At 39.0% G+C, this 15,700-nt stretch overlaps 1 protein-coding gene across 3 annotated transcripts in view; it reads left to right on the top strand.

Moving 5' to 3' along the window:
* The first annotated feature begins 1,995 nt into the window (after nt 1–1,995).
* The window catches only part of CLINT1 (clathrin interactor 1), a 65,865-nt gene continuing 52,160 nt past the window's right edge, over nt 1,996–15,700 (top strand). For all 3 annotated transcript variants that reach the window (XM_060008447.1, XM_060008449.1, XM_060008448.1), the window contains exon 1: nt 1,996–2,199. In XM_060008447.1, the coding sequence (XP_059864430.1) occupies nt 2,159–2,199 (41 nt within the window). In that variant the 5' untranslated portion in view covers nt 1,996–2,158. The remainder of the gene's footprint in view (nt 2,200–15,700) is intronic.

Below are 15,700 nucleotides of genomic sequence, written 5' to 3' on the forward strand. Positions count from 1 at the left end.
AACACCACAGGTGACGACTCTGGAATAAATCTAGACACTTTCAAACTTGTTGGATCAGGCAAAGTAGATAACAGTATTGTACTCTCTGGGTAACTCTGGTGAAGCTGACTATGAATTACTATGAATGTGCAAACAGGCCGAGGGCAGGGAAGGTGGTTATTTTTATGCCAGGCCCATTCTGCTGGTGTACCCTGAACCCGCTTGTTTGAAAGTTAACTTGCTGAGCTCTTATTTATGGGAAGCAGTTTCCCTTTCTTATCTCCCCAGGCCACATTCCACCCTTTGAATCTTGAGCTGGACAGTCCTTTCAACACGAAAGACAAACTTCTCATTCGAAAGCCCCATTTCTCTGCCTATCTCTTTACCTGCCCCTCCCCACCCACTCTCCAACTCACTTTACTTCTGTCTGCCTGAGCAATCCTATCTTGACAAAGCTCTCAGATAGCTTTGTCCTGATTTCTGCTTTTTATACTTTTCTGCCTGGCAATTCTTTCAACTTGCTTGTCTTGTTGAAATCCCGGAAGTCTTACTGAAACCCTTTTTCAGAGCTGCTTCCAGTTATTAAGTGGATGCAATATGAAGGGGTGATTTGACCTGAAGAACTAACTAAGGGGTCACATGTTCTAGATTCTTGATTTGAGATCATTGTTACCTAGCTTCATGACTAGCAGCAATCAATTTCAGGTCTCCTTTGTGAATCAGAGTCATCATCTGTTCCCTTCACCAGGAATTCTTTTCTTGCAGTTGTTTGTTTTGTTTGTTTATTTGTTTTTTGCCAGCTCCTTTTTATCATTCAAGTTTCAGCTTAAATAAAATGTCATCAGGGAAATTCCCTGGCCGTCCAGTGGTTATGACTCCAGGCTTCCACTGCAGAGGGCACGGGTTCAATCCCAGGTTGGGGAACTAAGATCCTTCATGCCAAAAAAAAAAAAAAAAAAAGTCCTCAAAGAGGCCCTAAATACTCCCTAATGTTATTTTCCTCTAACATCATTCTTTATAACATTATCTTCTGTTTTCTTCAAGCACTTTCTATCTGCAATTATCGTAAATGTTCCCTTGATTACTATGTTTTCCTCCAGAGGACCTTTAAGATCCAAGAGAGCTGAGGCCTTGTCTGTCTTCTTCCCAGCTGTATTCCTCACTCCTGGCACATAGAAAATGCTCTGTAAAAATTTGTAGAATGAAAAAAACTATAAAATTTAAGCAGTTGGACCAAATGAACTTTAAGGTTGCTTGTGGCTTTAACATGAACACTGTCAAAAATGAGTAAGTTAAAAATAAAATGACAACCACCATTTAAATAAAACAATGAATGCAGTGTGGATGTATACTTACGCTTTAAGAATATACACCTGCCAAGTTCTTGGGCCTGTCATAGTGTTGTACTGCTGTTTTTATACAGTTTCCCAGGGAGTATGAACTGAATTTCCGAGCTTTATAATACAGTATTTAACAAGGATATCAAATAGCTGTCTAAATATAAGAGCCCCGTAACACAGAATTAGAGTGGGATAGGTTTTAAAATACAATCTCTTCAATTTACAAGGATGCAAACTAAAGCCCTGGGAAGGAAGTATATTTGGACATTTGGAACCAAATTCAGCGTTGCTTCTGTCAATGAGGAATACATATACCAATCACACTTCCTTATATGTAATCATTATTAATAACATAATAATGCTTTATATTGGAAAAACAAGTTTGTGTGACGAGATTCTATACCGGTGGTTCTGAAATGTGAGCATGGAGGATTTGTTAAGGCACAGACTGCCGACCTCACCCCTAAAGTTTCCGGTTCTGTGGGTCGGGGGCTGGGGAGGGGTGCGGAGAACCCCGAGAGTTTAAGAGGAGCCCTACTAATCTTACCTCAGGAACTCTCTCAGCTTGACTGGCCCGCTTGGCGCGGTGAAAGAACTACAAGTCCCAGCGTGCCCCGCGCGCAGCGGGAGGAAAGTCGGGCACTTCCGCTCCACGCAGAGCCTCTGTCCCCGCGTCTCGACGTGTCACTGGCGGCGCCGCGGCTGTGGCACGATAAGGCGCTGACTGGGGGAGTTTGAGGCGGCGGCGACCCCGGCCTGGATCTGTCCCGGCGCGGAAGGGTTCTGGGGTCCGTGGGGAACAGGAAAGGGAGGTGGCGGCTCAGCCCGCTCGGGGCACGATGTTGAACATGTGGAAGGTGCGGGAGCTGGTGGACAAAGCGTGAGTATCTGGGGTCAGTTGTGGCCGAGGCCCACGCGGGGGAGGGGCGGGGGGAAAGGGGAGCCGGGTCTGCGCGCGGGGCCTCCCGCGTCACGCCCCCCGTCTCGGCCGGCCCCATCATGGCGGCGTCCGGCTGTCTCCTCGGCCCCGGGCCGCGTCCCGAACCGCCAGTCTGGGAAGGGACCCTTCCTCGTTCGAAACATCCTCTTAGCCCCCTTCTCTCCTATGCAGGCCGTCCTCACCCTGCCCCTACCCCCACCCTTCTAGGCACAGACACTTTGGTCGGGGAGGGGGCGGGGTTGTCTAGAGATGGGTCAGTGCCCTGGCCGGAGAGCTGTCTTGGCCCCAGGCTTTGGGCTTTGACACCTGGGCAGCAGCGAAAGCTTGTGGGTGGAGGACTCACTTCACTGGCTCTCTGTGCACCTCAGAGTGTGGTGCAGAGACCTTAGGCCTGGTCGGGAGGTGTTCTTTACCTTGCTGGGTTTCTTTTAATTCCTAATGAACCTGAAGTGTTGGAGTGGGTGGTAGGTGTAACAAGTGGCCACTGTGGTCAGAGTGAAGTTGCTCGAGAGGAGACTCATCCTTCGCTTTTCTAACATCAGTGAGAGTAGATCACCACATAGCTTACTGTGATTCTTTTCCTCTGTTTCCTTTTCCACTACACTTCATTTTTGGAGGGCCACTTGTTCCATTTGGTTTAATTAAGAAGTCATTGAATTAACAAGAAATTTCCCCTAAAGAAGGAAACAACCCAGGTTTATATCCTGTTGATCTACTTTTAACTTCCCTGACAGGTAAAATGACTAATATATAGTTGACTTTCTTTAAGATTTAAGTCGTAACTTTAGTATCTTACACTTAATTGAGTGTATCAGATAGATATAACAGTGGTTAAGTAAGGTCTGCTAGGCCAGCAGGAAATAAAGTTTAAGAATTTTCCCCTTCCTCTCGGGTTTTAGTGACGATACAACGTGTGGTGACAAAAACATTTCATTTGTGCCACTCACCCAACCTAAAATCAGGAAGTGTAGATGGCAAATTCTTGAGGCTTTCTTGACCCCAGAAAAAATAATTCATTAATAATTAATAATTCATGAATTATTAAAAAATAATTCATTGAGATACAAACTACTAGGTATAAAATAAATTAGATCCAAGGATGTAATGTACAGCACAGGGAATATAGCCAATATTTTATAGTAACTTTCAGCAGAGTATAATATATGAAAATATCTAATTGCTGTTGTACACCCGAAGCTAATATTATAAATCAACTATACTTCAATAAGAAAAAAATTCACAGTGGCTTGGGTAATACGTCAGATAGAATTTAGAGTCTGACCATATTTTCAAGTTTTCTGTGCTACCAAGAAGGCAGTAGAGTGCCTAAGGAGCACAGGTTTGTGAACCTGCAGAGCTGGATTCAAGCTCTGTAACCTTGGCAGATTACTTAACCTTGAAGTGCCCCAGTTTTCTCAGGTGCAGTATGAAAATAATGATAGATACTTAGAGTGTTGTTGTGAGAATTAAGGGCTAAGGACTTAGATAGCATATAAAGCCCTTAATACAGTAGGTTTAGATCAGTATGCTTTTGATAACTATAGCAGATGTTCTGCATCAAGAGTAAGATTAAACTTCATTAAGAGAGAAGCTCCACGTTTGGAAAGTGATTTGGTGATTTTGCTTTATCAACTATTTATTTGACCGTTAAGTTCTCAGTCCTTTATTTTAGGTTTGTTTTGCTATTTATATAACCTTTGCTTTCCAAAGATAAAATAAAATCATGTTGCTTATTTTTTCAGATCCAGGTTCGTTGGTTTTTTAATATTTGGTGTAAGTCTAGGATACCAGCTTAAATAGTCTTTAAAAATCCAAAAGCCTCTACAAAACTATCTCTTCATTTCTTAGCCAGAGGACAGTGGAAGAAAAACCACTAAAAAAACACGTTCTTATCTTAGGGGACTAAATCTGTAGTACTCAAAAATTTGAAGAGACTGTACATTTTTCAGGAGACAAATCAAGGCAATATTTCTGCTTTAATTGTTCATTTCATATTGTTTTTAACACCTTTGTTACTAATTTTCAAGTGCTTCAGGTTAAATTTGTCACATAAATAGTTAGCAAGTCAATCTAATGGAAGAGCTGCTGTTGAAAAATAACTTCTCTCTTCCTTTTTACTACCCAATTTAGAATGGAGACTTGAACCAAGTTATTCAAGAACATGTAAGAACGTTGCCACCAAGGACTTTTTAAAGATTTCGTGGGTGTCTGACACATGATATTAGGATTACAACATGAGGTTATTTTACTGATGAATACTCAGAATTTAATTTTCATCTTTCACTGGCAGGAGAGAAGAAATTGTTCCCCCCAAATGAAAGCATTTTACAGAACCAGTACCTGTGGTACTGTGTGCATTTAGACTCTTCACCTTAAATTGCCATAATGAAGGTGAAGCAGATCCATAGAACCGCTGTTCTGATTATCAAGGGGATAAGGTGATGAGGAAACTTGCAAATGAGGAAACAATGAAGTGACTAAGGACTGCTCTGAGAGCTTTGTTGAATAGAAATGAGGCTTTATATGATAGAGCACTGGCTAGAGGTTTAGGAGACCTGGGTTCAGATTCTGATACTGCCTTTTAAATTAGCCGTATGTCTGATCTGAGGCAGACTCATATGACTCTCTAGACCTTGGATTCCTTATCTTTAAATTGATGGGATTGGGCTAGAGTAAGACTTTTGCCAACAATATGCCAATATGCCAACTGGCATATTGGAGGCATGAATTTCTATCAGGGGGCAAAGAAACAGCAGATATTTCATAAGAGTAGATAAATTTTAGGAAGTCATTATCCTCCAGAGACAGTTTCAGCTGAAAAAGGAATTTTGTTTAAATGTGGCAATCAATAAATGTTATATTTAAATGCTTTATGCAGTAAATAAGTGCAACCCATGACTCTGGAAAATTAGGACTTTCATTTAGCATATATCCCTACCCATTAAGGTTTACTTCAGAAAGAAAAATGTGGTCTTTCAAAATGTGTCCTCTGGAGCTACTGTTAGATCCAGCATGGTGGCAGTTCTTAAGTATAATGATATATTTCAAATACTGGCTTTTGAGATTTTATGGAAGGTTGGGGAGGTATTTTCCACAGTTGTTGCACCTGCTGGTGGTATTAAATGGCTCTGTTTTGCAGAACATTGTGGAACTGAGGAAAAGCAGATAAAACCATAGGCCAGCCAGAGCTTGGAGTGCCAGTTTCCTCCCACTTGTACTCGAGTTGCATTAAAGAGAGCTGTGGCAGGAGAGGATAAGTGGCACCACTCCCACCAACTGGGAAAAGCTTGACCATTGTCATCCTTTGACCTGCCTCCCTTTATTTGAGGCTGTAATAAAATTGAACACTTTTATATTTTGTTATCCTGTTTTTGTATATTGTATATATATACATTTATTGCATATTGTATATATATACATATACTATATATATATTGTATATTGTATACAATATACAATTTTGTATATTGTAATTGTTATCCTGTTTATCGTATAAATTTGTCGTATAAATTGCTACAGTTCTGTTGTCTTTTTTCTTCAAATTTTGGAAATGCAGTGAAGGTAACCTGGTAGTGGTCAATCAAACTGCTACTTACTGTTCAAGCCCAGCCAATCCTTCTCTTTCATGCAGGGAGTAGTATTAACAGTAAATCTATTTCATCATCATTTGAATGATGATGATTTGAATCAGAATCATCTGATTCAAACAGGGCTGGCCAAGGTCCTAAGGCAACTGCTATAGATACTTCATTTTAAGTTATTCTCTTAAGCATAGCTTGCATTTTTTCTCCCCATAAGTTGATTTTTTTGGTGTTATTTGCATGATTTTAGTTTCTAAATGGTCACATAATGTAATAGAATTGTGGAAACTACTGATCTAGTCTAGCTGACTCCAGAGGGAGAACCCTTTGCTTTTACAGAAAATATTTCATTCAGTTATTTCAACAGATAATACATTTATTATTTCTTGGAATAGTACTGTATTTTCTGAACTTGAAAAATACAATACCTGCCTTCAAGAAATTTGCCACTGCAAATTGGTGCACTTGAACTTATCATTGGTTTTCCACTTCAGTCCTCGGATGTGTTCCCCCTATTTCCGTATCTTACCAGTAAATCTCTGTTCAGTTTGCTTCTTAGAACTTGAAAACAAAGGTGATTTTCAGCTTTCTAGTTTCCCCCTATCAGCTTTTCTTTAAACCAGTTGTTATTGCTGAAACAGTAAATTCATTATCCTTCCTTCCTCTCTTCTAGTAACTGGACACAAGTAGATATTAAGAATTTAATTGCAAAGAAAGATGATTTTATCTTTGCCAGCATTTCTTAGGAGTGATTTTCTGTAGTTCAAATTAGTCTGTTTAGTACCATTGCCAAGGTGCTTTTAAAAAGCTCTTAGCTGCCTCTTACATTTTCCTGTGCCCTTCCTGTTTTCAAGTAGTTTTTCATTTGTTTACTATGCATCCACTCAAAGTATTTGGCCTTTTTAATTTTAAGTACCACTTAATAGTACTCACTCCTAGGTTTTACAGTATGACTCCACAGTTGAACCTTTTTCTATGCTCTTGTATTATTTTCTTACTTATTTCCAATGTTTATTTAATATTTCCTTTAAGAAAAAAAGGAAGAGTATAGGCAGCTTAAATAACTTCTTTTAGTTTTGAAGAAATTTTATTGTTTAATATTTAGATCTGTCTGGTTGGAATTTACTTTTTGGCTTTTATTATGGAAGATTTCAAATATATCCAAAACTGGAGGGACTGTTGTAATGAACCTCTGTGTACACAGACCTAACTTCAACAGTCTGACTAGTCTTGCTTTATCTGTGCCTCTGCCTCCCACCCCCACTCCGTATTATTTTGAAGCAAATTCCTCACACTGTATCATTTCATCTATAAGTATATCAATCTACAAAAAGTAAAGAGTCAACTTTTTTTATCATAACCATAATACCATTATCACACCTTTTAAAAAGGATGATTACTTAATATCAAATGCCCAGTCAGCATTTGTTTCTCATTTGCCTCATGATTCCTCTTTGATGTTTCTGAGTTGGTGGGTATATCTCTTGATTCTTTTAATGTGTAGGCTCAATCTCTGTCTTCTTTTTTTCCCTCTTAAGGTTTACGTGTTAAAGAAACTGAGTTTTTTGTACTTTCCTCAGTTTGGTTTTTGCTAATTGGATCCCATAGGGTTGTTTAAGTGTTTTTCTAACCTCTGTATTTCCTGCAATTTGGTAATTTTATCTACTCACTTGATAAATTCAAGTTCCAATTTGGGGGGCAGCAAGACTACTTCATAGATTCAAAGTACATTTTTAGTACTTGTAATGGGTCTTATGTATAAAGATTTAGCTCTCTTTAGTCTCAGCTGACATTACTTAACATTCTGGGACAATGTATTTAACTGTTTATTCTTTTTTTTTCTAACGTGTCACTGCATATGAGCTTTCATTGTTTAGTCTAATTATGTGAATGTGTGCATATATATATATATGTTTTTAAATATACTTATTTATTTATTTTTTGCTGAATTGGGGCTTTTTTGCTGCGTGCGGGCTTCTCATTGCAGTGGATTCTCATATTACAGAGCACGGGCTCTAGACGCGCGAGCTTCAGTAGTTGTGGCACACAGGCTCAGTAGTTGTGGCTTGTGGGCTCTAGAGCACAGGCTCAGGAGTTGTGGCACTGGGGCTTAGTTGTTCTGCAGCATGTGGAATCTTCTCGGACCAGGGCTTGAACCCGTGTGGCCCGCATTGGCAGGTGGATTCTTTTTTTTTTTTTCTGACTGGTGACAGTGTTCTTTATTCTTTTCCTTCTTTTCTACTAATTTTTTTTTTTTTTTTTTTTTTTTTGCGGTACGCGGGCCTCTCACTGTTGTGGCCTCTCCCATTGCAGAGCACAGGCTCCGGATGCGCAGGCTCAGCGGCCATGGCTCACAGGCCCAGCCACTCCGCAGCATGTGGGATCCTCCCAGACTGGGCACGAACCCGTGTCCCCTGCATCGGCAGGAGGACTCTCTACCACTGCGCCACCAGGGAAGCCCTCTACTAATTTTTTTTTTAACATCTTTATTGGAGTATAATTGCTTTACAATGGTGTGTTAGTTTCTGCTTTATAACAAAGTGAACCACCTATACATATATCCCCATATCTCCTCCCTCTTGCGTCTCCTTCCCACCCTCCCTATACCACCCCTCTAGGTGGTCACAAAGTGCCCAGCTGATCTCCCTGTGCTATGCAGCTGCTTCCCACTAGCTATCTGTTTTACATTTGGTAGTATTTGTAAGTCCATGCCACTCTCTCACTTTGTCCCAGCTTACCCTTCCCTCTCCCCGTGTCCTCAAGTCCATCCTCAACGTCTGCGTCTTTATTCCTGTCCTGCCTCTGGGTTCTTCATTACCTTTTTTTTCTTAGATTCCATATATATGTGTTAGCATACGGTATTTGTTTTTCTCTTTCTGACTGACTTCACTCTGTATGACAGACTTTAGGTCCATCCACCTCACTACAAAAAACTCAACTTTGTTTCTTTTTATGGCTGAGTAATATTCCATTGTATATATGTGCCATATCTTCTTTATCCATTCATCTGTTGATGGACACTTAGGTTACTTCCATGTCCTGGCTGTTGTAAACAGAGCTGCAGTGAACATTGTGGTACATGACTCTTTTTGAATTATGGTTTTCTCAGGGTATATGCCCAGTAGTGGGATTGCTGGGTCCTATGGTAGTTCTATTTTTAGTTTTTTGAGGAACCTCCATACTGTTCTCCATAGTGGCTGTATCAATTTACATTCCCACCAACAGTGCAGGATGGTTCCCTTTTCTCCACACCCTCTCCAGCATTTATTGTTTCTAGATTTTTTGATGATGGCCATTCTGACTGGTGTGAGGTGATACCTCATTGTAGTTTTGATTTGCATTTCTCTAATGATTAGCGATATTGAGCATTCTTTCATATGTTTGTTGGCAATCTGTACATCTGCTTTGGAGAAATGTCTGTTTGGCTCTTCTGCCCATTTTTGGATTGGGTTGGTTGTTTTTTTGACATTGAACTGCATGAGCTGCTTGTAAATTTTGGAGATTAATCCTTTGTCAGTTGCTTCATTTCCAAATATTTTCTCCCATTCTGAGAGTTGTCTTTTGGTCTTGTTTATGGTTTCCTTTGCTGTGCAAAAGTTTTTAAGTTTCATTAGGTTCCATTTGTTTATTTTTGGTTTTATTTCCATTTCTCTAGGAGGTGGGTCCGAAAGGATCTTGCTGTGATTTATGTCATAGAGTGTTCTGCCTATGTTTTCCTCTAAGAGTTTGATAGTGTCTGGCCTTACATTTAGTCTTTAATCCATTTTGAGTTTACTATTGTGTATGGTACTAGGGAGTGTTCTTATTTCATTCTTTTACATGTAGCTGTCCAGTTTTCCCAGCACCACTTATTGAAGACGCTTTTTCTGCATTATATGTTCTTGCCTCCTTTATCAAAAATAAGGTGACTATATGTGTGTGAGTTTATCTCTGGGCTTTCTGTCCTGTTCCATTGATCTATATTTCTGTTTATGTGCCAGTACCATACTGTCTTGATTACTGTAGCTTTGTAGTATAGTCTGAAGTCAAGGAGTCTGATTCCTCCAGCTCCGTTTTTCTTTCTCAAGATTGCTTTGACTATTCGAAGTCTTTTGTGTTTCCATACAAATTACGAAATTTTTTGTTCTAGTTCTGTGAAAAATACCAGTGGTAGTTTGATAGGGATTGCATTGAATCTGTAGATTGCTTTGGGTAGTATAGTCATTTTCACAATGTTGATTCTTTCAATCCAAGAACATGGTATATCTCTCCATCTGTTTGTATCATCATTAATTTCTTTCATCAGTGTCTTATAGTTTTCTGCATACAGGTCTTTTGTCTCCCTAGGTCAGTTTATTCCTAGGTATCTTATTCTTTTTGTTGCAGTGGTAAATGGGAGTGTTTCCTTGATATCTCTTTCAGATTTTTCATCATTAGAGTACAGGAATGCAAGAGATTTCTGTGCATTAATTTTGTATCCTGCTACTTTCCCAAATTCACTGATTAGCTCCAGTAGTTTTCTGGTAGCATCTTTAGGATTCTCTATGTATAGTATCATGTCATCTGCAAACAGTGACAGACTTACTTTTTCTTTTCTGCTTGGGATTCCTTTTATTTCCTTTTCTTCTCTGATTGCTGTGCCTAAAACGTCCAAAACTGCGTTGTATAATAGTGGTGAGAGTGGATAACCTTGTCTTGTTCCTGATCTTAGTGGACATGGTTTCAGTTTTTCACCATTGAGAATGATGTTGGCGTGAGTTTGTCTTATATGGCCTTTAATATGTTGAGGAAAGTTCCCTCTATGCCTACTTTCTGGAGGGTTTTTATCATAAATGGGTGTTGAATTTTGTTACAAGCTTTCTCTGCAGCTATTGAGATGATCATATGGTTTTTCTCCTTCAATTTGTTAATATGGTGTATCACATTGATTTGCGTATATTGAAGAATCCTTGCATTCCTGGGATAAACCCCGCTTGATCATGGTGTATGATCCTTTTAATGTGCTGCTGGATTCTCTTTCTCAGTATTTTATTGAGGTTTTTTGCATCTATGTTCATCAGTGATATTGGCCTGTAGTTTTCTTTCTCTGTGACATCTTTGTCTGGTTTTGGTATCAGGATGATGGTGACCTCACAGAATGAGTTTGGGAGTGTTCCTCCCTCTGTTATATTTTGGAAGAGTTTGAAAGGGATACATGATCGCTCTTCTCTGAATGTTTGATATAATTTGCCTGTGAAGCCATCTGGTCCTGGGCTTTTGTTAGTTGCAAGATTTTTAATCAGAGTCTCAGTTTCAGTGCTTGTGATTGGTCTGTTTATATTTTCTATTTCTTCCTGGTTCAGTCTTGGAAGGTTGTGCTTTTGTAAGAATTTGTCCATTTCTTCCAGGTTGTCCATTTTATTGGCATAGTTGCTTGTAGTAATCTCTCATGATCCTTTGTATTTCTGCAGTGTCAGTTGTTACTTCTCTTTTTACATTTCTAATTCTATTGACTTGAGTCTTTTTCCTGTTTTTCTTGATGACTCTGGCTAATGGTTTATCAATTTTGTTTATCTTCTCAAAGAACCGGCTTTTAGCTTTGTTGATCTTTGCTATTGCTTCTTTCATTTATTTTTCATTTTTATTTCTGATCTGATCTTTATGATTTCTTTCCTTCTGCTAACTTTGGGTTTTTTTACTTTTTCTTTCTCTAATTGCTTTAGGGGTAAGGTTATTTGAGATGTTTCTTGTTTCTTGAGGAAGGATGTATTGATATAAACTTCCTTCTTAGTACTGCATTTGCTGCATCCTATAGATTTTGGGTCGTTGTGTTCTCGTTATCATTTATTTCTAGGTATTTTTTGATTTCCTCAGTGATCTCTTGGTTATTAAGTAGTGTATTGTTTAGCCTCCATATATTTGTATTTTTTAAAGATTTTCCTGTAATTGATATTTTGTCTCATAGCATTGTGGTCAGAAAAGATAATTGATACTATTGTAGTTTTCTGAAATTTACCAAGGCTTCATTTGTGACCCAGGATATGGTCTATCCTTGAGAATGTTCCACGAGCACTTGAGAAGAAAGTGTATTCTCTTGTTTTTGGATGGTATGTCCTATACACATCAAATAAGTCTGTCTTGTTTAATGTATCATTTAAAGCTTGTGTGTCCTTATTTATTTTCATTTTGGATGATCTGTCCATTGGTGAAAGTGGGGTGTTAAAGTCCCCTACTATGATTGTGTTACTGTTGATTTCCCCTTCTATGGCTGTTAGCATTTGCCTTATGTATTGAGGTGCTCCTATGTTGGGTGCATAAATATTTACAGTTGTTATATCTTCTTCTTGGATCGATCCCTTGATCATTATGTAGTGTCCTTCTTTGTCTCTTCTAATAGTCTTTATTTTAAAGTCTGTTTTGTCTGATATGAGAATTGCTACTGCAGCTTTCTTTTGATTTCCATTTGCATGGAATATCTTTTTGCATCCCCTCACTTTCAGTCTGTATGTATCACTAGGTCTGAAGTGGGTCTCTTGTAGATAGCATATATACGGGTCTTGTTTTTGTATCCATTCAGCCAGTCTGTGTCTTTTGGTTGGAGTATTTAATCCATTTACATTTAAGGTAGTTATTGATATGTGTGTTCTTATTACCATTTTCTTAATTGTTTCGGGTTTGTTATCGTAGGCCTTTTCCTTCTCTTGTGTTTCTTGCCTAGAGAAGTTCCTTTGACATTTGTTGTAAAGCTGGTTTGGTGGTGCTGAATTCTCTTAGCTTTTGCTTGTCTTTAAAAGTTTTAATTTCTCCATCAAATCTGAATGAGATCCTTGCTGGGTAGAGTAATCTTGGTTGTAGTTTTCTACTTTCATCCCTTTAAATATGTCCTGCCATTCCCTTCTGGCTTGCAGAGTTTCTGCTGAAAGATCAGCTGTTAACCTTATGGGGATTCCCTTGTATGTTATTTTTTGCTTTTCCCTTGCTGCTTTTAATATTTTTTCTTAGTATTTAATTTTTTAGTTTGATAGTTTGATTAATATGTGCCTTGGCATGCTTCTCCTTGGATTTATGCTGTATGGGACTCTCTGCGCTTCCTGGACTTTATTGACTATTTCCTTTCCCATACTAGGGAAGTTTTCAACTATAATCTCTTCAAATATTTTCTCAGTCCGTTTCTTTTTCTCTTCTTCTTCTGGGATCCCTATAATTCAAATGTTGGTGCGTTTAATGTTGTCCCAGAGGTCTCTGAGACTGTCCTCAGTTCTTTTCATTCTTTTTTCTTTATTCTGCTCTGCAGTAGTTATTTCTACTATTTTATCTTCCAGGTCACTTATCCGTTCTTCTGCCTCAGTTATTCTGCTATTGATCCCTTCTACAGAATTTTTAATTTCATTTATTGTGTTGTTCATCGTTGTTTGTTTCATCTTTAGTTCTTCTAGGTCCTTGTTAAATGTTTCTTGTATTTTCTCTATTCTATTTCCAATATTTTGGATCATCTTCACTATCATTATTCTGAATTCTTTTTCAGGTAGACTGCCTATTTTCTCTTCATTTGTCAGGTCTGGTGAGTTTTTACCTTGCTCCTTCATCTGCTGTGTGATTTTCTGTCTTCTCATTTTGCTTAACTTAACTGTGTTTGGTGTCTCCTTTTCACAGGCTGCAGGTTCATACTTCCCGTTGTTTTTGGTTTCTATCCCCAGTGGCTAAGGTTGGTTCAGTGGGTTGTATAGGCTTCCTGGTGGAGGGGACTAGTGCCTGTGTTCTGGTGGATGAGGCTGGATCTTGTCTTTCTGGTGGGCAGGTCTATGTTTGGTGGTGTGTTTTGGGGTGTCTGTGGCCTTATTATGATTTTAGGCAGCCTCTGTGCTAATGGATGGGGTTGTGTTCCTGTCTTGCTAGTTGTTTGGCATAGGGTGTCCAGCACTGTAGCTTGCTGGTCGTTGAGTGCAGCTTGGTCTTAGCATTGAGATGGAGATCTCTGGGAGAGCTTTGGCCGTTTGATATTACGTGGATCCAGGAGGTCTCTGGTGGACCAATGTCCTGAACTTGGCCTTCCACCTCAGAGACACAGGCCTGACACCCGGCTGGAGCACCAAGACCCTGTCAGTCACATGGCTCCGAAGAAAAGGGAGAAAAAAGAAAGAAAATAAATAAAATAAAGTTATTAAAATAAAAAAGAATTATTAAAAATAAAAGAATTTAAAAGTAATTTTTAAAAATGGACAGACAGAACCCTAGGACAAATGGTAAAAGCAAAGCTATACAGACAAAAATCACACAAAGAAGCATACACATACACACTCACAGAAAGAGAATAAGGAAAAAATATATATATATCTTTTTCCCAAAGTCCACCTCCTCAATTATGGATGATTCGTTGTCTATTGATGTATTCCACAGATGCAGGGTACATCAAGTTGATTGTGGAGATTTAATCCACTGCTCCTGAGGGTGCTGGGAGAAATTTCTCTTTCTCTTCTTAGTTCGCACAGGTCCTGGGGTTCAGCTTTGGTTTTGGCCCTGCCTCTGCCTGTAGGTCGCCTGAGGGTGTCTGTTCTTCGCTCAGACAGGACGGGGTTAAAGGATCAGCTAATTAGGGGGCTGTGGCTCATTGAAGCTGCGGGGAGGGAGGGGTACAGAATGCGGGGCGAGCCTCTGGCGGCCAAGGCTGGCATGATGATGCAGTGGGGCAGGTGGATTCTTAACGACTGTGCCACCAGGAAAGTCCCATCTATATATTTTTATAGTAATTTGCTAGCTGTCCACACTTTTTTTATTAAATTTTTTTTGGCTGCTTTGGGTCTTTGTTGCTGCATGCAGGCTTTCTCTAGTTGTGGTGAGCGGGAGCTACTCTTCATTGTGGTGCACAGCCTTCTCATTGTGGTGGCTTCTCTTGTTGCAGAGCACGGGCTCTAGTCCCATGGGCTTCAGTAGTTGTGGCAGGCGGGCTCAGTAGTTGTGGCTTGCAGGCTCAGTAGTTGTGGCACACAGGCTTAGTTGCTCTGCGGCATGTGGGATCTTCCCGGACCAGGGCTCGAACCCATGTCTCTTGCATTGGCTGGCGGATTCTTAACCACTGCGCCACCAGGGAAGTCCTATACACACTTTTATATTTAGACACCTCCATGTGATGTTTACTGGATCTGGGAAGAAGTGTGGTTCAGAGATCGGAACTGGATTGAAATCTTAGGTCCACCACTAAGAAATAGTGATCTTGGGGATTGGGACAGTATCTCCAAACTTTCCCATCTATAAAATAGTATGGTATTTATCTTACAGGGTTCTTGTGAGGATTATATTTATGTGAAACACTTAGCATAGCACTTGACATAAAATAAAGTCTTGAAACACTGTCATTATTGTATAATTAAAAAAGTAACTTATAACAATTTATAACGTGTAGAAAGAAGTGAAAGGAATATAGTGTTTGAAGGAGTAAAGAAAATGTCAAAGTAGATTATTTACAAGTATATAAGAGCTGTGTCTTAATCCATAAATCATCATTTTCAATGTATATTCACCTCAATAGACATGTTAAGCAATGTATAGGAGAACTTATAAAAATATCTGTAATATGTGCCTTATGTTGTGTTCACCAAATCACAAATGCCTTTAATATTGTAAAGCATATTACAGAAATAACTCTTTCAAAAGACATAAGTAAGGAATAAAGTCTTTGGAAGGACATATTGCATTTCCATCTGCTAATTTTTATTCAGCTTGTTTTGTATTTTCTCAAGATTTTAAAGATGCTGCTAATCTAAAATATTTCTTCTAAAATATAAAAAGATATATTTTGTGAGGGCAATTTGAAGTTGACAGTCTATCCTTAAAGAAACTGAACAAAATCAAGAAAAAGAATCCTCTAAAATGTGATATCCAATTCATAATCTCTGATAATGGAT

This window comes from Delphinus delphis, chromosome 3, assembly GCF_949987515.2.
Source record: "Delphinus delphis chromosome 3, mDelDel1.2, whole genome shotgun sequence".
Classification (NCBI taxonomy): Eukaryota; Metazoa; Chordata; class Mammalia; order Artiodactyla; family Delphinidae; genus Delphinus; species Delphinus delphis.